This window comes from Corvus moneduloides, chromosome 19 (assembly GCF_009650955.1).
Source record: "Corvus moneduloides isolate bCorMon1 chromosome 19, bCorMon1.pri, whole genome shotgun sequence".
NCBI lineage: Eukaryota > Metazoa > Chordata > Aves > Passeriformes > Corvidae > Corvus > Corvus moneduloides.
Genome location: NC_045494.1, coordinates 953,683 through 975,846, shown reverse-complemented (window position 1 = coordinate 975,846; position 22,164 = coordinate 953,683). Strand labels below are relative to the sequence as shown.

General features: G+C 49.0%; 1 protein-coding gene across 4 annotated transcripts in view; it reads right to left on the bottom strand.

The window, feature by feature from the left end:
- RPTOR (regulatory associated protein of MTOR complex 1) overlaps window positions 1-20,809 on the bottom strand; it is a 106,646-nt gene extending 85,837 nt beyond the window's left edge. For 2 of the 4 annotated variants that reach the window (XM_032129423.1, XM_032129427.1), the window contains exons 1-3: window positions 20,287-20,808; window positions 10,013-10,115; window positions 7,869-7,951 (exon numbers count right to left, since the gene is read on the bottom strand). In XM_032129423.1, coding sequence (XP_031985314.1) covers window positions 7,869-7,951; window positions 10,013-10,115; window positions 20,287-20,448 — 348 coding nt within the window. In that variant the 5' untranslated portion in view covers window positions 20,449-20,808. Of the gene's footprint in view, window positions 1-7,868; window positions 7,952-10,012; window positions 10,116-20,286 lie in introns of all 4 variants that reach the window. The other 2 variants (XM_032129424.1, XM_032129426.1) reach the window with 2 other exon arrangements.
- Window positions 20,810-22,164: the final 1,355 nt, after the last annotated feature.

Sequence of the window (22,164 nt, the reverse complement as noted above, 5' to 3'; positions counted from 1 at the left end):
CCATCTCCCCTGTGCTAATTCCCTCTGGAGCAGCCCAAGGCTCCTGGGCCAGTGATGCCAGGACAGGATGGTGGCTGGAGCCAGCTCTGAGCGTGGCACATCCCCTCCCCTGCCTGGAGCCAGCAGAGTGGGGACTTTACCTTTCCTCTGCAGAGTCTCTGACCTTGCTTTCAAGTCCAATGTGAAATGAATTCCAAAGTACCTAATCCTCACTGTGCAGACTCAGGATCCAATAACACTTCCAAAAAAACGCCTTTGAGCAGTTTGTTCATGAGAACTGATGTTGACAGGGAAGACAAAAATCAGGACAACCAACCTTGAGTTGCTGCTACAATACATCCACGAGACAGGTGTGTTCCTCAGCAGTTACAAGCTGCTTCACACTGCAGGTTTGTGCCTAAGTTCACAGAAATTCCACCCACCAGCCTCCCCTGTTTGGTACAAATCCTTCCCTCTCTGCTCAAATAACCATTCTGAGAGGGCTGTGTAAGTAATTGCTTACTTTTAAACAAAGGGAATTGTAAAAGAACTCAAATCTGCTTCTCATATGGCAGATCTGCACCCTCAGCCTGGTGACAGCTCCATGGGTCACATCACAAGGTGCCCTGACAGGATTTTAAGTACACCCCAGGTCACATCTTTCAAACCTGGTTAGTCAAACAAGGTAACTCCTAAGCATCAGTGTCAGTTTAGTTCCATTCCTTCTCTAGAACCTCAGTTTTAAGAGCTCTTTGAAGTTTCAGGCTGTGCATCTTCTTGTTTCTTAAATATAAACTTGGATATTACTGGGAGCCCAGTTGAGGCTGCAGGACCACAAACTGGTGAATTCTCAGACTGGGTGTCTTTATACCCTGGCCCGAGTGCATTGTGCTCCAGGGAGGAGCTGCAAGGCTGGGGCCCTGCAGGGCAAGAACTTCATCTTCTCAATACTAAATAATTGCTTCGTAATTTCAGTTCTCCTCTGATTGCAAAGTAATTGCTTAATGCAGCAATTTTCTGATTAGAAACACCTTAACGAATCAGGAGAAGGAAAACCAATCATTCCAAGGTTTATGCTTTGCTAATCTCCACAGGAAAGGAGTTAAAACCAAAGCATCTCGGGCTTTTCTCACTCTGCCTTAGAGGGGAGCAGGAATATAAATAAAATGTCAATCGTTTCCTCTGTTAATCTCCAAGTTTTGCCCAAAACTGCTGGTGTCTGTTAGCAAGAAGCTCCCAATGCAGCATCCTTTGCATGTCCCAGTCTCCAATCACTGAATCCCCTCCAGTGGATCCAGGTGCTATTTAGTGGATACAGAGCAGGATGCTGCCAATGGATCTGCAGGAGGCTCCTCCCTGTCCCCCATGCCAGGGATTCACCACTCCCCACCCAACACAAAGACAAGGTGTTTTTAAATAGGTCACCCAGAGCTGGGTGGTAATTACAGAATCATGTTAATCAGCTTTGCCAGGCAGAGCTGCTTTTCTCTTCAAGAGCCTTTTCATATCAGCTCTTTCTTCCCATCTGTCTTGGGGTGACCTTATGATGTGTATCCCATATCACTGCCTATGCCCAGAAATTAATTTTTGTGCCTTTCTATGCCTCTAAACTGAGCCTGAGAGGGGGAAGGAAAAAACTGAGCAAAACTTTCTCAAAGCAGTTTGCAGCTTGTTCAAGGTCACATAAAGATAGCAGGTTTTTTTTCCCCAGCTGCGGCAGGGGAGCGAGGAAGCACCCGGCTTGCTGCTTTCCAGTCAGCTTTTGGCCAGTTGTTTCAGTTTCTTGTTCTCCGGAGAGAGAGACTGAGAGTTGGACTTTGCTTTTCCTTCTCTGGAATTCCGGATTTTCTCCCTTTTCTACTGGACTGCTTGACTGCTGTAACATCAGAGCACATCGGGAGGACTTTCCACCGGGCACAGAGGGCCTGGCCCTGGCCCAAGCCCCAGCTCCAAGGAGACCAAAGGGAAGACTTTAGCAGTTTCCCAGGTTTTTCCTCTACAGCGAAAGATTTTACCATTTAGCATTATTTTCCTTTCCCGTGTGTTTGTTAAATGAATAGTTTTATCTTCTTCACTTTCCTTCGAGGAAAATTTATTTTTTCCCGAACCTGGTGGGGGAAGGGTGGTTGTGCCTTCTCTCAGAGGATATTTTTCTAAATTTGGCCAAACCAGAACACCATCTCAGACAAGCTGACATCAATGGTCACAGAAAAATACCCTCAAAAACACAAATCTTGCTCCCTGCCAATTCTGGCCCCATTTTGATGACAAAGCACAAACCAAAACAGACATGAAGTATAAAACATGTGAAATGATGTTACTGTCAGAAGTGTGGCGAGGAAGTGTGGAAGGCAAGGCTCTGAACACAGGAGTTCAAAATTAGCAGGAGTTCAGATGCTGGGTGATCTCCTTCACTCGAGCACATCCTGCCCACAGAGCTCCTGGCTTGCAGCAGGATGCCAAGACCCACAGCATTTTCCCACTAAACTGACTTTGCAAGTTTGCTGACTTAGTTCCAGAATGCCAGACCCTGCTATCTGCAGTGCATGAACAGCTCAGTTCACAGAACAGCTTAATGCCACTTCCTGGTCTCTGCAGCTTCTGAACACGCTTCCACACAGCAGTTCACGCCTGCAACTATTTTTTTCCTTTTTGTGACTCATTTTTCCAGGAGAATCTCCGAGAAATCAGCATTAAGTACACTACTGCTGCAATATCACAGTTTCCACTTTCAGTGGTGCGTTAAAGATTTCTCAGGGTTTTTCTTCTCACTATCAAAAGCATTAAAACATGAGTTGTACGCAGAGCTGCAGCGGGGTACACAGCCGATTCCCAAATCCTCCCTTATCCCTGCTCCAGGAGCCCTTCCATGCCCAGCTGCTCCCAGTGCAGGCAGGCACAGCAGCAGGGTGCTGCTGCAGCTCCAGCTGCAGAGCTCCAGGGATCCCGGCTGCGGCCCAGGAGCTCAGGACCGGCCGCTCCCCGTGCTCGCTCCCGGCAGCAGCAGCAGCAGCACCAAAGAGGTGCCCCAGCTCAGGGGCTTCAGCACAGAAGAGCAGCTGCACTGCAAAGCGTCCTTGGGGCTGCTCTGAACCCAGCCCTGGGCTCGTGCTCTCCCCAGCCAGGCCGTGGGTGACGGAGGGCTGGGATGCAGATCACCTGGAGAGCCACCAAAGGGAAAGCTACAACCACTGACCTCATTTTCTCCATATTCCCAAGGCATTAAAAAGTGGGTTTCATCCTTCACCACAGCTGAAATCTGTGCGATTCTGGCCAAATGACCGGTGCTCCCAGAGGGTATTTAGTGAAACAGCCCCTGGCTGACAGTGACACTCTGACCACGACAGCTTTTCAGACAGAAGAACAGGAATAACTGAGTTTCACAATTAGACTTGTTGACTGCACTTTTCTTTTTTTCCCCTGAAAAAAACCCTGCTGGTTTATGCTGAAGACAGTTGATCTTTAACAAGACAGCAAAGGATTGATACAGCAGAATTTTGCAGAGCCTGAAATAGCTGCCAAATTCAAGAGGCTGTTGGGAAATGAAAACCAACAAACATAGTCCTCTACGGAAAACCTGGTTTTGTTAAACAAGGTCACACTGTCTTTTTGTTGTTTTTTTTCTTCTTATTCATTTTTTCTTACATGTTCCTCCATCTGCAGCTATCTCCTACTGGAGACCAAGTACCAGTTTTCCCATGTTCCCCTTTGGAATTCTACAGTATTTCTTCTGCAGGAGCCATTAGTATTTGCTGTTGTTTCAAAAGAAAAACCCTACAGAAATAAAGGAAAAGTATGACTCACTGAGAGACCAATAATTAGGTCATGTGTTCAATTAGTTTTCATGCTTAAGTAGTTACTCTTTAGGAAATGCTCCCCCTTTGATGTGCAGCAGCAACTTCCCAATTAATTAGGCAGAAAAAAGCAATGAAGGAATGAAACCTCAGACACCGAATCAAAGCCCAGAGATCTCTAATGAGGGGAACAACAGCATCAACAACCGACAACATGCACTAAAAGGTAGAGGCTTTCCGTGATCCATTTCAAGTATCTTGGCTGTACTTCCTTTGAAATTAGGAGAAAACTGTTGGGAAGCAGACTAGAAGAGAGGGAGAAGCAGCCTGTTTGATCAGAAAATCACTGTTTCCTTGAAGGCCCGCTACAAAAGAGGTAATCTATCCATATTGTAGGAGATGTCTCCTCAGAGACCGTCACTCACTGGTGCAGGCAAGAGGCATCACACAACGGGTGAGACTGGATCAGAGAGAAATGGGAAACCCCTTTCTTCAAAACCTGCACAAGGAACAGAAGCAGAACTACCGTGTGCCCATGCCACCCTCAGCAGGGATGCTCCAGCTGCAGGCATTCCCAAACACCAGTACTTGCTTTCAAGCCACCCTTCCCAAAGGCTTTCTAAAAGTTTATTTAATCTTGTCTTCTAGATTTCCCCAGTCCTTTCCCCATCCAGGATTTTCATCCCATTCACAGCTCACAGTTCTCCTTCACCCCAGGGATGCCTGCTCAGGTATAATCCATTCAGCTATAATGAAATCAACTCATTCCAGGAGAGAATTAAAACAGCCCAAATGACTCTCTTAGCAAAAAAGGAGGAAATTGAGAGAAGAAAAAGGGAGGAAAAATTGTAGCACTTGAATTTAAAAATCAATACCGTAATTGACTTTGTTTTATTCAGGCAAGTGGGTGTAAGGGGGAAGATTCTTTGGGATGTGATGTCTCAAGCCCTTGGCCTCGCTGGTGTTGGTTGTTGCACAGAGGGTGCAGGAGCCCTGGAGCTCCTGGTCTGGAAGGGCAGGAGGGGAGTGGTGATGGTAAATCACTGCCTTGCCCAGAGTCAGTCCTACAGAGGCACAAACCTCTCACACTCCATTAAGCTTCTTCTCAGAGGACGCAAAAAACCCCAAATTCCACAGAAGAAGGAAGGCCTCTGTACAAAAGATCCCAGTGAAACAGCTCAGCAGGACCTCAGAACAGCTGGGAGCCACGGAGGAGCTGTGTGTCTGCATCCTTCCCACCTCTCCTAGGAATGGTTATGAACTGTGGGTTTTGGCCTTCCTGGCAAGACTGGGAAAGTTCATCAGTGAATAAAGGACAGGACTGCAAAGAGCACCTGGTGCAGGAGTGCCACAGGGATCTGTGCACCAGGAAAATGCCAACAGAAGCATCAAAATGGGAAGCAAAGGAGGAAAAACTCCTGTGGGTGTTCTGGTCAGTTTAAAGGGAGAACCTGGTCAAAAGCCAGAGCTAACAAAGAGGAAAAAAATCTGTAATTTCATATATATTTAACAAGCATATACTCCAGACTACTTCATACCAGGTCCTGAGTTATGTAAACTCTGCCTCACCCAAGCCAAGCCTTTGGCTCCGCAGCCCCTTCTCCACGGCACAGCCACAGGGATGGAGGCACAGGGCAGGGCTGGGAGGGCTGGGCACGAGATGGCCATCAGGAGAACCAGGGGGAACAAAACCTGGCACCCTTCTAAGAAGGCAGGCAGCAATTCCATTCCGAGCTCATCCCACAGGTTCTGTACAGGGATCAGTGCACACGGGGTGCTTCCACACACAGTGCTGGGGCTCAGCTCTGACAATTCCAGCCTGGAGGGTGCAGAGAACTCACTCCTTCCAAGTAGTCCCTGAGCAGCAGAACACCTTCATCCTCCCCACGCAGCTCTGCAGGGCTGCAGCACAGGGCCCAGGGCCCAGCTCCACTGATAAACCGGGACTTGCAGAGCAGTAACTCCTGCTCATAAAAACCCCCACGAGCTCCTGCATCTCCATAAACCATCCCACTGCAGCAGCACTCGGAGTTTGCAGTTCATTAGTCCTGTTTTCAAAGGCTCTTGACTCTTAAGCTAAGGCAAGTCCCTGCCTTTGCAACGGCACAATGTGCAGGGCTGCCAAGAAACAGAATTTACACCCCAACAACGGGGAAGTATTTGCTGCTCCCTGCCAGCACAGCAAAGCCGTGCTCTGGCTGGGCACCTGCTACAGGGCTGCACCTCACACAGGCAGGGTTCTGCAGGGGGTACTGAATGGGGGTCAGCAGCAGAGAAATCCCATTTCAATATGATCAATTCCTTATCTAAGTATTTTAAATACAGAGCATGCGAGCAGCCTCCAACAGAAACTCCAAGTATTTTATTCTGGGCAATTCCGTCTCAGCCAAAGGCTCCCCGTTCCCAGTGCTCCCCGGTGATCCAGGCCCTGCTACCAGCCAGCCCAGTTCCACTCAGCTCCTCCAGCCATTCCCAACCTGCCACCCGCAGATTCCCAGACCAGAGGAGCAGTCCCAGGGCAGGTTTTCCCCTCCAGTCAGGCATTACCGGGTCCTGGGCTCTTCACTTTCACTCCCTTTTCTCCTTCCCTTCTCAGCTGCTTAAGCAGCCCCTCTGATCCCTGTAATTGAGTCTCTTTCCTGATTACCCTGAGGTTTAACCCCTTCCCTGCCCAGTGAAACTCAAGCCCCAAACCCAAGGGAGTGTTAGTGTAGAGCTGTCTTGGTTTTCCTTCCACTTTTTCACCAGCATCTCAATTATCTCCGCAGTGAATTGCAAGAACTCTTTACTCCTTCAGAGAACTCTTTATCAAGACAGATGGAGCCCACAGCTCTGTCATCTCCTACCCTCTCCCCCAGTACGATCTTCATTTGAGAACTGTATGAAATGACTGAATATTGCTTAACTGCAGGATTTTGCAGAGGAAACAACAGCTGAAGTGGTTTTTACTCCCGCAGCACACAAATTTATGTAGCTACACGACAATAAAGCAAAGTCTTAAATTTAATCAGAACAAATACTTCAAGCAGTGGCAAGCTGATAAATTATTTAGAAAGGGGCTCAATAAGACCTGGAAGGAAATATCCATCAGCTGTGCAGCCTGGGAGCTTCCAGAAACAAGGAATTTTCATGCTTTACCCCTTTTACAGTTTTCTTTCAGCTAAGGTGTTTGTCTTGAGCAAAAAAGGGGATGTTTGATCAGAAGCAGCCAAGGGCTGGCTGGCAGCAATGCTCAGGACTGGTCACACAGGGGTCATCACTGCCACCACCCACTGCCAGCAATTAGCACCACTTGTGATTTCCCAAGGAGGTACCGATGAGGGGCAGCTCCTGTGGAAGGAACTGACAGCCAGGGAATATCGGCTATTTCAGAAGATTTTCATGATTTGCTCTTTTTTCAGACTGCCTGGTTTTCCCCAAATTGTCTTCCTTCCATCCACTCCTCAACCATTCCAAGCCCCCAAGAAACAGACAAAACTGGATGTATCAGTATTTATATGAAAGCTCTAGGAAATTCAATAACATTCCTATTGTTCTACTGCAGACAGCACACCAACTTCTCTTTATTACTGCAGAAAGCTCCAGAGCCCTGTGGAGTGCAATAAACCACGACGTGTTTGCCTTTGCAATGTGTCAGGGGCTGTGGTTTCCTGCAGGAACCAGGGAATCATCCCAGCTCTGGGATTGCCTCCACCAGGCCCACGCAGAGAACCTGCTGCTCCTGACCTGTCCCCCGTCCCCAGTACCAGGGACTGATACAGAGCACAGGAAAGGGCTTGTTTTCACCTTTGCTCCAGGATGCTTTTACTCTCCTGTTTGATTTCAGGCACTTTTTGAATTTTCTGCTAAATTCTTGGGCTGTCGAGATTTAAAAGTTGTCAATGTGCCATGAGGAAAAACGCAGAAGGAAATCCTCTTGTCTTAGCTGTACACTAGTACCTGCCATAAATGCTCCAAGACATAAATACGCTTAGAAACACTTCAGAAAAAAGCCAACCAGGAGCCTGAAGCTCAGAGGAGCAAAGGCTCCGGCAGTGGAGCAGTGACTGCCCAGGTTCCACAGCAGGGAAGCCCCAGGAACAGCCAAACACTCACCCTGGGCTGCCAGTTCTCGTACTGCTTCTGCAGGTTGGCCCCGATGGTCTCCAGAGCTTTCTGAGGCCCCATGGACAGAGGATCTGGGAACAGAACACACAGGAGCATTTCTCACCCCAGCTGCATCACTCAGGTCACTGAGGGATATTTTCGTGCAGGTTCCTTTCATTATCAACTTCAAACCCATAAACACCTTGCTCCTCATGGAATTTACTCGGGGGCAATGCCCAAAAATTCTCCCCAAATTCTTCAGTCCAACAAAAATCCCGTTCCATTACAGACTGTCAAATGTGGAAGATTTCTCTCACTGAGCTGCTAAACACAATTTTGTTTTGAAAGACAGTAGAGGCATTACATTTGTTTCTTTTAATAATGAAATCAGGTTTCTATTGTAAATAATGACAAGAACTCAAATTGGTTAAATATTTGATGACAAACATTTTCTGTTGAGGAATGCAAAATCCTGCTCCATTTGCTTCCCCTGCTTCAGAGACTGTGTGCCATTTGTAATATTTAAGAAGTTAATTTCATTGCTAGATAATTACCACAATCCATACATAGCAGTACAATTCCAGCCCATGTGCTTTATTCAAACACCATGGACATATAATTAAACAATTAACAAGTTTTTTTAAAAAAAAACCCTACAAGCTAATATTTTGCTATTTAATATCAATTATTTCAAAAGCACTAAACCAGATCGATGAAGGGGTTTTTTTTCCAATTTTTGCAAATATACTTTTGTTAGAAACAAAATGTAATAAAGTAGGATGAAAGCAGGATTTTGAGAGTTATTTTTCCTTAAGGAATAAGAGCACGTGGAGGGTGCAGCATGACCTGCACAGGGCTCTGCTCAGTGGCCATTTGTCACCAGGGGTGACCAGCTGTGAGCCCAGCTCAGGTGTGAACAGCAGCAACTGCACCCCAGAGAGCTCCCCAGACCCTGCACATGTGGCACAGACATTACTGCACCCCCTACTCCCTGCTCCGGAGACTGATGGGAGGAAAAACATCAGATATTTCCCCAATTATCTTTTTCAGAAATTTCAAGTTGGCTGGAAGTGGAAGGAGCACTTGTGTACACAAACACACTGAAAATTTAATTACAAAACTGCATTCAAAATTCTCTTTGCTAATGATAGGCACTAATGACTTTATTTAAATGACTCTGCAATGCTGCTCAGCTCGTGTACCAATGAGACATCAGGGCTGTTCTCTGCACTGCTCTCAGGTACCTGTTTGTGCCTGCTCAGGGCTTTCAGCTGCTTTAAAGTCATCAGCGTTTCTGGGTTAAAAACCTGAGATGCTCTGATTCACAAAGCAGGTAAGGAAAGGTCAGAAAATCTTCAGAAAGTTTTTTAAGAAATGCTGTTTGTGCAGTGATTAATTTGCTCCTGGGGCCTGTCTAAGCCCCAAGCTGAGGATTACAGTGCCCAGCGTGGGACGTGCTGCAGGCTGAACATTCCCAATTCCTAGATAAAAAACAAATCTCTCTGAGAAAGCTTCTGTGTACAAGATAGTTCCTTCTAATATTATTTCAGATTTGTCTCATCTTGATAATTAGACTTTTTTCTCCAAAACCAAGGGAACTTTTAATTTCTTCACAAAAAACCCCCTAGGAATTTAGTGCAATGCTGCATGGAAGTAGCAAACCCAGGTGTTGGAACTGCTGGCAAGACATCCTTGGGAATAATTCCAGGTCTTCTGAATGATTCCAGTTAAAACAGCCCTGGAGCAGCTACCTCAAAACACAGCAAGGTGTTTCACAAACATCACTGCTCTGCTGGGTGAGGCAGAGAAGGGGGATTGAAAGCTTTGCAGAGCCCAGCACTCTGAAGGTGTCTCTGCTCAGAGATTTCCTCAGATATTCATAAATCTAAAATAATTACAGGAAAGCAAAGCAGCTCATTAACAGCTGCTTTTCTCCATGGTATCTCATTTCAGAACACAGCAGGTGAGGGGACCCATGGCAGCTGTCAGAGCTGGACTCTTCATTAACCCAGATAACAATCAGATCCCAGGTTTCCTCCTGCTCAGCCCAGTTTCAAGCCCTGGGAATGCACAACTTCAGGATGAACCCTACGCTGTGACTCGGTGTTTGTGAGACTCAGGGGAGCAGGAGCCTGGAGGCTCTGGGCACTCACCAATCCAGCATTCCAGGCGGGCACAGGGAGTTGTTTTCACCACGTCCGGGGGGTCCACGCCGACATTGAGGCACAAAACTAAGGCAACACTTACAGTCTTCATCTGCAAAGACAGGCAACAACACAGCTCCTGAGGGCAGGAACAGCAGCAACTTCCACTGGGCTCAAACTTCACCACTCCCTGAACTTCTGCAGGGTTTTACCCAACCTCTCTTACCTGCTCTTTCATGTGGACTATTTTAAGCGAGGCCTGACTGATGAAATTTTTCATATTTTTTATTAGAACAGTACTTAGAGTCTATGTTACTATTTTTGTTATTATTTCCAGAGCCCATTCTTCTCTTTCTGAGCATGGAAATAGACACCAGTGAACTTCTGCTACTCAAATTAGCCATTGTCCATCTGAAACACATTATTAAAACATGAGACAATGCTATTCAGGGGCCCTGACCAATATTATAATGCAGTGTGTGATCTCTAATATTGAAACTAAAAGAATTACAATGGAAAAACCCCCAAGTGACAAACAAAACCATTAGAAAAAATAAACCAACGAACACACACCAAAACAAAGACATTTAGTGCATTTTTTATTTTGTTTTCTTCACGTGTTAGTTTTCCTGGAGAGCCCTGTGAGGAGAAATCCTGGAGTGGCTCCAGCTGCTGCTCCACTTCCCCCTGGCACTGCCCAGGCAGCACTTGGGGTTCTCCCACCTAGGCACCACAAATGCACCCAACCCAAGCACACCCAGCCTCACCTGGGACCCCAAACCTGCATTAAACCAATGACAAACCACCTTGGCCAGCTACAAACACTGCTCAAAAATTATCACATCACATCTTTATGGGCTTTTTCTAGACTCCCCCATGCCAACACCTAAGCCAGAGGAGGAAAACAAAACCAGTGACGAGGCTCTCAGTGATTCCAGGCATTCAGGGCTTGCCTGAAGCAAGGCCACCCACATCCCCACTTCCCCAGAGTGCTCCGTGCAATCCCCAACAGCAGGGAAAAAAAGTCCCAAATTTCACACTTAGAGAAAACCCTAGAGCCACATCAATGTGTAATTTATACAGAAACTGGAGCAGCCAGACACCACTCACACCGCAGAGGGGGGACAGGCTCTACACCAGGACAGAAATCCTGCAGTGTTTCCTCACTCCCATGGCCATGGCAGGAAACGTGGAATAAAAAATCAGCAAGAACTGTGGTTTATGGCTTCATCCCAAACCATGTTGCTGCTAACAAACCCTGCAATCCTGTAGGAGTTCCTCACACCAGGAATTACCACGGACTAAGCAGCACTCCCCAGCACAGAGATGAGAAGAGGGGCCTGAACAGGAATTCCCTGATCAGGATTTTGCAGGGGCTCCCAGGGAGTGCCCATGGACGGGGGGGAGATGCCCACAGCCGCAGTTCAGCACAGGGACACGTGCTCTAGAGCACTTTATCAGCCTTAAGGACAACCCACAGTAAAAGCAGAGCCACTGGCAGGACCAGGGGCAGCTGCAAGGTGTGGCTCAGTCCTGCAGACCCTTCACCACCCCGAGCAGCTCAGAGTGTAAGAGCACCCAAAACCACCACCCAGAACCACCTGAGCACTGCCCTGCCCACAGGGACACCTTCCCAGCCCCCGCATGCACTGCCAGCTCCCAGGGCCTCAGGAAAGCCAGGGAGCTGCAGGGTGTGCAAGGGCAGGGTGTGCCAGAACCATCACACACTGCCACACACGCACTGAACACCCCCAGGGAAACACAGAAAACTACACACAAAATGACTTATTAGACATGGAAACACATAAATCATTCTTCCAAGAGAAAGCATCCTGTCAAGCAATCTTCTCCATCTCATTTATTTATTGTTTCCCATTTGCAGTCTAATACCGACTTATTTTTCAGTATTTTGCTGGTAACAGCTGATTGGTGGCTTATGCTGAACAGGCTGGTATTTATTTTCCATTCCCAGGTTCGGGGTTTTAAATAAGTGCTTCTCCTGGAAAACTGACAGCAAACCCATGAGAGGCACAGGAACTGATCCCAGAGACAAATGGGGTGATTTCCCCTCTGCCTCCTCCCCCAAAGAATGTAAAGCATCACACTCCACACCATTTCTAACTGCTAGCAGGGAGCACATCCTGAGACCTACAGCTCATTCCTCTCCCCTCTGACAGCTCCTCCACATCCACCTCCATCCTGAGGGTGAATCAGAGAATGGCCTGGGTGGGCAGGGACCTTAAAGCCCATCCTCTTCCACACCCTGCCATGGGCAGGAACACCTTCTTCCATTCCAGGTGGCTCCAAGCCCCCTCCAGCCTGGCCTGGAACAATTCCAGGGATGGGGCAGCCACAGCTTCCCGGGGCACCCTGTGCCAGGGCCTCACTGCCCTCCCAGGGAGGATTTTTTCCCCAATATCCCACCTAACTCTGCCCTCTGGCAGTCTGAAGCCAATCCCCCTTGTCCTGGCACTCCATCCCTTGTAAAAAGTCTCTCTCCATGTTTCTTGTCAGCTCCTTCAGGCCCTGCAAGGCCCCAGTGAGGTCACCCCAAAGCTTCTCCTCTCCAGGCTGAACATTCCCAGCTCTCGCAGCCTTTCCTCCCAGCAGAGCTGCTCCATCCCTCTGCTCATCCTGGAGCCTCCTCTGGGCTCTCTCCAGCAGCTCCAGGTGCTCCCTGTGCTGGGCCCCAGGGCTGGGGCAGCTCTGCAGGTGGGGCCTCGCCTGAGCACAGGAGCACAGGGGCAGAACCCCCCCTGCCCTGCTGCCCACGCTGGGCTCAGCCCAGCTCAGGGGGGCTCTGGGGACCAGTGCATATGACTGATCAAAAAAAAACCCAACCCTGAGCCCAAAAACCTAATAATGCCACTTCTAAACTCTTTTGGAACACACCAGCAGAAACTTCACAGCATATTTAAAGCTTCTTAATACAAGCAGTATGAGGACATTCTCATCTGTCATTAAGACAGTGGAAATTTTCTTTTCCCCATTTCAGGAGTATATCCATCAGAATACATTTCCATGGATTTTTGTTAGAATTAAAAAATGAAGCAGAAGAACATTTGGCAAGTTTGTAAGAAAACCAATATCCAAAATGCTCTGTCAGCAAAGGCTCAAGATCAAACCACAGCAGCTCCTGCTGTGGGCTCTGCACTTTGGAGTGTCATTTGTATGTTAAAAAATGGGATACAACTCCCAAGCTTGTACTGCATCCAATTTAAAGTGATTTAATAACTCCGGGTCAGAACCTGCAATACTTAAATGGCAAAATCCACTCGGTCAAAATGCTCTTCCTGAGACATGATGGCACTGAATTCATCCCAAAGCCCTCAGAAATGGGACTCAGGGCGCAGAGGGAGTTCTGTGTCTGCTCGGAAGAGAAGGTGCATATTAAAGCATTTGACACTAAAATTTACATCTTATGCTAAAGACCTTTCAAAATATTCCTAATTCACCTCTTATTTCATTTAGAGGCCAAACAGATCTGCAGGTGAGTACAGTGCAGTATCTGCAGGTATTTTCAACTAGGAAAGAACCATTATGTTCGGGGTTTGATGGAAAACGTGAAGCTTATCATCCCAGGGAGCCCACCTGATCCCACTGGAGCATCCCTGAAAGTGATTCCAGGCCAGGCTGAGACAGAGACACCCATTTCAGCCTGAGTGAGAAGAGGTCTGTAACTCAGTCATAGAACTGCTTTATATTCTAGTGCAAGTAATACCAAGAACAAGTCAGTGCATTTATGAGAAATTCTGCATTTTGTGGTACATTTCAGGCTGGACGTTTTAGACCCCATTAATATTTGATTTTTACACTGCAATTTGCAAGCTGAAAACTTTCTGCTTAAACATTACCCAGATGAGCATTCAAGTGTCAGAAACCTGCCTGGGTTTATGCCAGTGAGTTCAAATTGCTTCTGGGAGTTAATACAAACACAAGATTAAGTCAGCATTAAACATGAAATATATGCGGCTACGTTATTTTACAGAGATGAGGATGAAGTTACCAACATTAAATACAGACACTGGGACAAATTTCCAAATTCCAAATCCTCATAGGAGTCTCATTTGAAAACCCTCACTGGCCAGGAGGCCCAATCTCCTGCTTGTGCAGGAAATTCATTCCCTTCTTGAAGCCTTTTCGGGACATTTTTCTCTACACACGTTCACAGATTTAATACAAATCTCTTCACCACCGGGCAAACCCAGCGAGGTGTTCCTCAGGTAGCTCCTGACTGTTGGCTCCTTTGGAGATGTGCCACGAAATGTTTCAACAAGGACATCTCCAAAGAGAGCAGGAGCAGCAACATTTAACAAGAGGAAACATTGTTCTCCCTTGAGTTCAGTTCCCTCTGCCACACCAGAAGTTCCTGTTGGCTCTTTGCCAACCTTCCCGATTTGAGTTCCCAGCTGAGAGGTGACAGCTGGTGACATCTGCCCAGGCATCATCCCCAAGGCTCCGGCACCGCATCCCGCTGAGGAATGCAGGTCTGAAACCAGCCAGAGAAAAGGCTGAAGGTATTGAACAGGCAAACAAACCTTAACCTTGCACTCAATCACACAACTGCACCCAAAACCAGTGCAAGGCTCCTGAGGGAATGATTCCCAACATATCCCACATGGACACGACTTTCCCCCACGCAGGGGAACAGAGCTCCCTGCTGCCTCTTCAGCTCCTGTACCACTTGCAAGGTAAAGCATCTAAAAAGAAGAGCTTTCCGTTTCAAGGAATTTTTTTTAATGTAAAGTTTAAGATAAACAAACTGTTATGTAAAAAAAAAATCTCTGTGTGCTTCTCCACAGCAATAAAAGCAGTAGAATGCAAAGAACTCCTTCAAGTTAACATTAATAATTCAACAGCTCTGCAGGTTGTCTCCAGCCATCTGTAGCCCAGAGTGGGTTCCTGGTGTGCCAGCCTGCTCTAGATTCCTCGATCAACTCCGCCTGAGGGCTTGTTTTCCTCCTCTAACCTCTGAATTCAGCACTAATACTCTGAACTTTCTTCAGAGCTTTATTGTGCCCAACGTGTTCGTTTGCCCAGTGAAGGCAGCTCCTACACACAGTTCCAGCTCCTCACAAAGCACTCTCTGAACTGCTGCCCTCGGTGTTCACTTCAGAAGCACTTCCCAAGCTCGTGGCTGAGTTACTGCTGTCAGTCATGCCCCAGCTATCCACAGCCACTTCCTATTCACCTGCTCTGGGAACAGGGAGCAGCTCCTCTGTGTGACAGCAGTGACATCCACAGACACACTGTGGCTCTCAGAGATCCAAGGTGACCGTGTGTGACCCACTGTGCTCAGGGTTAAAAACGCCAGACTGGGGCAGGCTGATCCTCTCTGTCACAGCGCAGCAGCCCAACAGTGCCTCCCAACCACTCTGGGATGCTTAGAACCAAAATGGTGTTTCCTTCCCTGTCAATCACTTCTCAAAAAAAATGAAAATAACAGAAAGCAAACATTTTACTCCTATGATCTTTGCTTTCTTTATACAACCTGCAAAAGAACCGACAAGAGGCGTCTTCCAGATGTCATTCCCATTTATCTGTGACAAGGGGTTTCCTCCTCGCTCTGTATTCCTGCAGGCTTCTCCTCACCGCTCCACGGCATTCCCACTCCTGTCTAGCACTGGCTTTAAAGGGTGTCCATCTTCCCAGGCACTGACTGAAGCAGCTTCAGATCTTCCTTACAAACCGTTCCTCCAAACCATTCCTAGACGGCCCTCTCAGAGCCTCCGGGAGTCAGTAACTTGGGATGCACACGGAGCGTTTGATCAGGAGCCGCCGCCTCGTTTGAGGAATCCCCGAGCCACAGCCCACTGCTGCACGTGCAGGTGACTCCCTCGAACAGGAACTTTCCCCGGCTTACAGGAGAGAGCAGCAGAAAACGATCAGGACAATCCCAAGCCCATAAATTCAAGTGAAGTGTCAGGCTGTGTTTGAAGGCAGCCGGAACAGAACTCACCCACCCCGTCCCTCCGAGGGCTTTCAGCTCCTTCCTGTGGCTGTGCCACGGAGAGGAGAGGGCACAAACCTCGCTGCAGCCTGTGCTCCTGCTGGAGGCTCTGCCAGGCAGAGGGACAGCCACGAACACAGGGCTCCATCCAGACCTGGCTGTTCCCGCAGCCTCCTCCTCTGGGCACTACTCCTGCTCTCCACTCTGCACAGCACTAATTACACTAATTACACCTCCGCTCCATCCCTACCCAACAAGAGCTGGAGGTCACCCTGTCCCGGTTCAGCAAGGATCAATCAATAAATACAAATACAGAAATAACAATACTAGTGAGGCTGCCACTGGCAGAGCCTCTGGGACAAGGAGGTGAAAAGGAACCCTTCAGCCCCCGGGCCTGTCACCCACCACACCCCACACCACGGCCTCACACTGAAGGATGTCATTAACACAAACCCAGCCTTAAGTACTTCATTAGATAATTCGTTGACAGAGGCACCAACAGAGCGTTCTTTAGAGAGGAACAGAGGGACAAGACAAACATCAAATGTACTGGTTTATCAAATCTGGCAGTGCCAGGTAAAGCTCCGAGCCCCAGAGGGATCAACAACCCCTCAGTCACCCAGGCTCTGCCAACAGTCACCTCTGGACAGGCCAGGGGCAGAAGGTCAGCACAGCACCGAGCTGATGAGCACCAGATCTGAGAGAAAACCACAGCCAAACTCCCCAGAAAACCCACCCAGCCCACGGGCCCTGGACACTTCCATGGATTTCCTGGGCAGGCAGGTAAACTCTGCTTGTCTGAGTTAAGCACATTTGTATGCAGTCCTGCTTTAATCTGCATTTCCAGAGAAACCTAATTGTGGATTCCTCTTCTCATAAAAACAGGATTTAATTCTCACTCAGCAAGTTATGAGGCAGCAGGAAAAAAAATGTTGAGGTAAAACTATTACAATCAGCTTTGTTGCTCTCTGCTTATCTTAGAAATCAATATAAATACAGCAAATCTTAATTTAAATATTCTGAATTTAATAGCAACTTGTCAGTAAAACCTGGTGTACTTGGAGTCTTTTTCTTTAAATCAAGTTATATGCTTTGGTTGCTACTGAGGCTGGGAGATTTAATTCAATACACAAAGCATAATTCCAACCCTCTTGTGTTAAAAATATTCTTTAAATAAATAATAGATCAAAGCAGTGTCACTTTGATGGCATATGCAGTCCATGGAAGGGGGAGAGGAAGGATTAAATGTTTTCAGAGCAGCCCTCGTGGAGGAAGGAGCGGGGGACACCAGTGAATTCTCACTTATTTTCTCTAGATTTACCACTCATTACTCTGCTGATTTGATTCTCCCCTTATCAGAGCTCTGCCTTCTAAAGAACCTTCAACTTCATATAAACTCTGGGGTTTTTAGAGCAACAAAGCAAGACAAAAAGAAGAGTCATTCCACTCCCAAATCTGTGAATCACTTCCCCTAACTGTAGTAGAGCTCGGATCACTCCCCATGACTCCTCGATGAATAAGGCAAAATCTGCCACTGCCTGGGGCTTTCATGATTCACAGGGGAAAATGCCACAGATTTGCCTGCACTGGGACTGACAGAGCCTTGCTTGGGTCGACCTTGGAGAACTTCTTCATTTAGAGACAGGCTGGGGTGTCTAATGACAGGTAATGGTCCCCAGCCTAGGCTGTGACAAGTTCATTTATCAAATTCAAGGTAACCAGATGTTTTCCACCCTCAGCTCACAGCCAGAGGCACATCCCCTCCAGCCCTCAGGGAACTCCTGCAGCAGCATCCCAAAGGTAAGAGCACACCTGAAGTCCATCAGCCCTGGCTTGTGGAAAAGGGAGGCAAGAGACAAAGGGAGCTGCAGAGAATTGGGGAAGAGGACACAGCCTCACACAGTGGGACTGCAGAGAAGGAGGGGCTGGGCCAGGGGCTGGAGGAGCAGATGGACACTGGGGGCTGTGGGCACTGACAGGGCTGCAGCAGCACTCGGGTCACCGGGGGACAGTGCTGGAAGGCAAGGAAAGAGGAGGAGAGGAAACTTCCTGAAGACAGCTAAAACAAGAAGTAATTAATTTATGATGCCAGAGAGCAAAACAAAGCAGTTCAAGGAACAAAAAGGGGAAAAAATCAACAGCCCACCAGGTTCCACCCTGATGGCACAGGCTGCCAGGTCACCGCCCTCACACCACCACTCCACACTGCTCCATAGGAAAACCCCACAAACCCCAGGTTCCTGGGTTTTCCTCCAGGTGCTCGATTCACTGGACAAACCTGTCACAGCCCAGCTGCCACTTCCAGCCAGGCCATGGGAAAACAGCAGCATGAGTGAGCTGCCCTCCAGCCTCTGCTCACGGACACCAGGTCAAAGCAGATTAGATTTTATGAACTATTTTGCAGGATTAGCCGAACCAAGCTTACTGGGTGGAAATATTTAACAGACATCACCCATGCAGCATTCCAAACCCCATCCTCACCCCCTTCCCTCCCCAGCTGAGGTTCTACATTTGTTATCTCACATTAAGCACTCAGGAGACAGCCAATGACAGCTTGAAAGGGGAATAAAATACAAGACATAAAAAACCACTGCTGAGATTTAAAAGTAATGAGCTTGAATCAGCTGCTCTTCCTCTCTCAGGTGTCTTTATGTGCTTTTGGTATCTTCCTATGCAGCTGTTCTCAAACAAAAAGTAATTACACACAACAGCAAGTCTGTCCCAAGGATCCCTGATCCAGCTGCCCAGACACAAGCGACACCTGAGCTGCACCACTGGCCCTGGTATGACGTTATTTGGCTCAAGCTGACAGTGAAAGCAAAAGGAGTAAACTGAAAATTCTAGATTTGCTTCTATTTTCTCCTTTTACAAGAGTCAGACTCAGTATCTTGGAGAGTGACCCAGGGCCCAACCCCACTGAGCTCGTTCCCAGAGAGCAGCAGCAACAACCACAACATTCATGGCACAGGAGAGTCCCAGAGGAGGGAACTGCAGCTCCACAGGGGTCAGGGAGCAGGAGCTGGGCTGTGATGTTCAGTACTGATAACAAGCACCTGAAACATTCAACACCAACCACAGAGAACCCCCAATCAACCCCCTGAACTCGAGCTGCTGCTGCACAAGCTATTGATCAGCCCACCCGAGGCAAAGTCATTCCCAAATTAGAAACAGGCAACTCTGCAGATCAGGAAATAAGGGAATAGGAAGCGTCCCAGAGTGGCAGAGGCAACTAAAATAGACAAGCAAGCTCATCACACCTCCACAGTCTACTGGAGAGAGTCTCCTCCTTGCCAGAACCCTTTGGAGCAGAGCACCCAACGTGGTGTCTGTGCTGCCTTTAAATCACACCCAAAATGCCCAGTTCAACCCAGCAATGATCTGCCAAGTCCCATTTTCAGTGCACGATTCTCCTCGTGGGTCAGAACTTCTGAGAAATACAATCCCCACTCTGGGAACACTGAGACTCAGGGACAGCCTGGTCATGCTGCCTCTGCAAAGAAATTACAGCCTGGAGTTTCGGAAAGTTACTCCATCCTATCACAAGGGGATCACAAACGTAACGGAAATCTGGTCACCAGAAAAATTCGTAAATATCTATAAACACAAAGGTATGGGTAACACAAGACGTGTGAGACCCAGGGAAGGCTGGAATCCAAAGCAGGTTCCAAGAAGAGAACGAGTGGAAATGGTTGTCTAGGACATTTCTTAGGTGCTTTGTTTGCTCTTTACTGAAACCTTTCGGTTGGCACACACATGCAACAGAGGATCCCAGACTCCCAGCTGGGACGTTCCTCTGTCACTCTCAGTGCTGTCAGTTTAACACACACCACGTCCTCAAACACAGGAGAAGCTCCTGCTGTAACACAGGAGTTCCATCTGAAAACTATTTCCCGCCTCCCAAATCCCACAGTCTCTGTTTCTCCACACACAAGGACACCTTCATTCCAAATTCCACATGTAGACAGCTCCAGACAGCTGCAATTCCTGCCCCTATTGACCTGGTGCCTGTCCCATGCACCTGCTGGGCTGCAGGGCTCCTCCTGACCTCGTTCATCTCATTGTCTTGCCTAAAACACACCAAGTGCCCAAGTTTCATTTAGAGAGCTTAAATGACGGAGCTGCTCAAAGAGCCCAGTGCCGTGAGCATCGAATCAGTACTTCTGACCCATGTGCAGGTCTGCTTCCCTAACTCCACATGACTGGGACACAAACTATCGGATTAACACCCAGTGTTTCATCTGACAACAGCTCAGCGCCCTCTGAGCTCTGACTCCCTTTTCACCTGTCCCCCGACTGCTCCTCCTCCAAACCCCATCCTGCCCTGGAGCATTACCCGGTCCTTCATCCTCCAGCTCTGAGCCAAAGACTTGGAGCCTTCGATCTTCTCGCAGTGCCTTTTCTTCATGAAGGCCAGGGGCAAGTTCCAGTCCGTCAGGTCGGACTCATCCTCCTCCCCGAGCCCCAGGAGAGGGGACTGCAGCATCTCAGACTCCATGGGCGGGGAAGCGCCGGGCAACAGGTGAGCAGCGATGTCCAGCCCGGCACCCAGCGGGGCCGGGGGTCCCTCCGGCCGGAGGGGGGGAGGACGGGGCAAGGGCAGCGGGGCGCGGCGCTCCCCGGTGCGCGGGTAAGGACGGACCCGGGGCACGCAGCGCCTTCACCTGGCGCAGGCAGCGGCCCCGGCCGGGCTCGGTGGCGCGGCCCGGGGAGGACCGAGGGGCCGGCGGGGACCGGGCCCGGGGCCTCCCTCGCACCTCTACCCCCGCGGGCCCCGCGCTCCTTGCGGCGGGCACCGCGCCCGGCCCATCGCGGCTCCCTCGCACACCGGCGGGCCGAGGGCGGCTCGGCGAGCTGCGCTCCGGGGGCGGGCGGCAGCGGACGGGACGCGCGTCCCGGGGCGCCGGCGAGCGCGACTCGGCTCAGCACCGCGGCACGGGGGCGGCCATCTTGCCCGGCCCACAATGCCTCGCGGTACGGGCCGCCGCGCGGGACACGCCGCGCCGCGCGCTCCGCCGCGTTGCCCTGGTGACAGCGCGTTGCCACGGTGACGGCGCGTTTCGATGGGGACGGCGCGGGAATCCAGAATCCCAGGATCACCGAGGTTGGAAAAGACCTCCTAGAGCATCGAGTCCAGGCTGTGCCCCATCCCCACCTTGCCACCAGCCCAGAGCACCGAGTGCCAGGTCCGGGCCCTCCCCGGACGCCAGCAGGGAGCAGCCCCACACACAGCGCCCGGCCCGGCTGCCCTCCCCACAGACCCGGTGAGATTCACCGCACATAAAGCTGACAATCGATCCCTGACGCCGAGCTGCTGGCTCGGAGCAGTGGGAGCCTCACACTGGTGTGTCCTGGTGGTCCAAGCACACCCAGGCACAGGTACCAATCCGGCCACGCCTGTTCCTGGTCCTCACTTCCATTTGTATCGTGTGGTCATTTTTTCTGGGGCAAAAAAGCAGGAGAGTGGTGAAATTTGGCCAGCAGCTGTCTAATTCATGTTCACTCCACGCATGAGGAAAGGTAGGTGAGGTATTTCAGGCATAGATCCTCCTTGCTGTTAAATGGAAGGTTAATGAATATCAAATATTGATGCTAATGAAGTTCCTCAGTGTTTGCTCCTGGCAGTAATCGAGCCCCACCACATTCATATTTGTAATACTTGAACATGTAAAAATTATTTCAAAGTAGAAATGAAAGAATACACGTGTAATTTGATTTACAGATCCATTAATTTTCATAAACACTTTCTGTGTGTTTACACTCCTGGAATATTTTAAATGCGAAGACCTTTCTTTGCAGTAGATTGGAAGACTGGCAAGTAATGTTTCTTGGGGTGGCCAACATTTGCTTTTGCTCCTTCCCTTTCCTGCGGAGCCGATTCATTGCTTCGTGGTGCTTTGTGCTGATGGCTGATCATAACTGCATGATTGTTATCAGAATGAGCTGCCAGGCTGCAGAAAATGCTTATGGCTGTGTTTCTGCTAACCTTTAATGAATTCTTCAACAGCAGGCACACAAAATCAGAGAATTACAGAATTCTGGAATGCTTTGGGTTGGAAGGGACCTTAAAAATCTTTTTCCAACCTCCCGCTGTGTCAGGGTCAGAGGTACCAATCCCAACACTCCACCTGAAAAAATCCCAGTCCCTGGAGCGCCCAGGGCGGCAAATCCAGCGCCCGGGGCTGCACAGATGGACCCTAATCCCGGCTCCCGC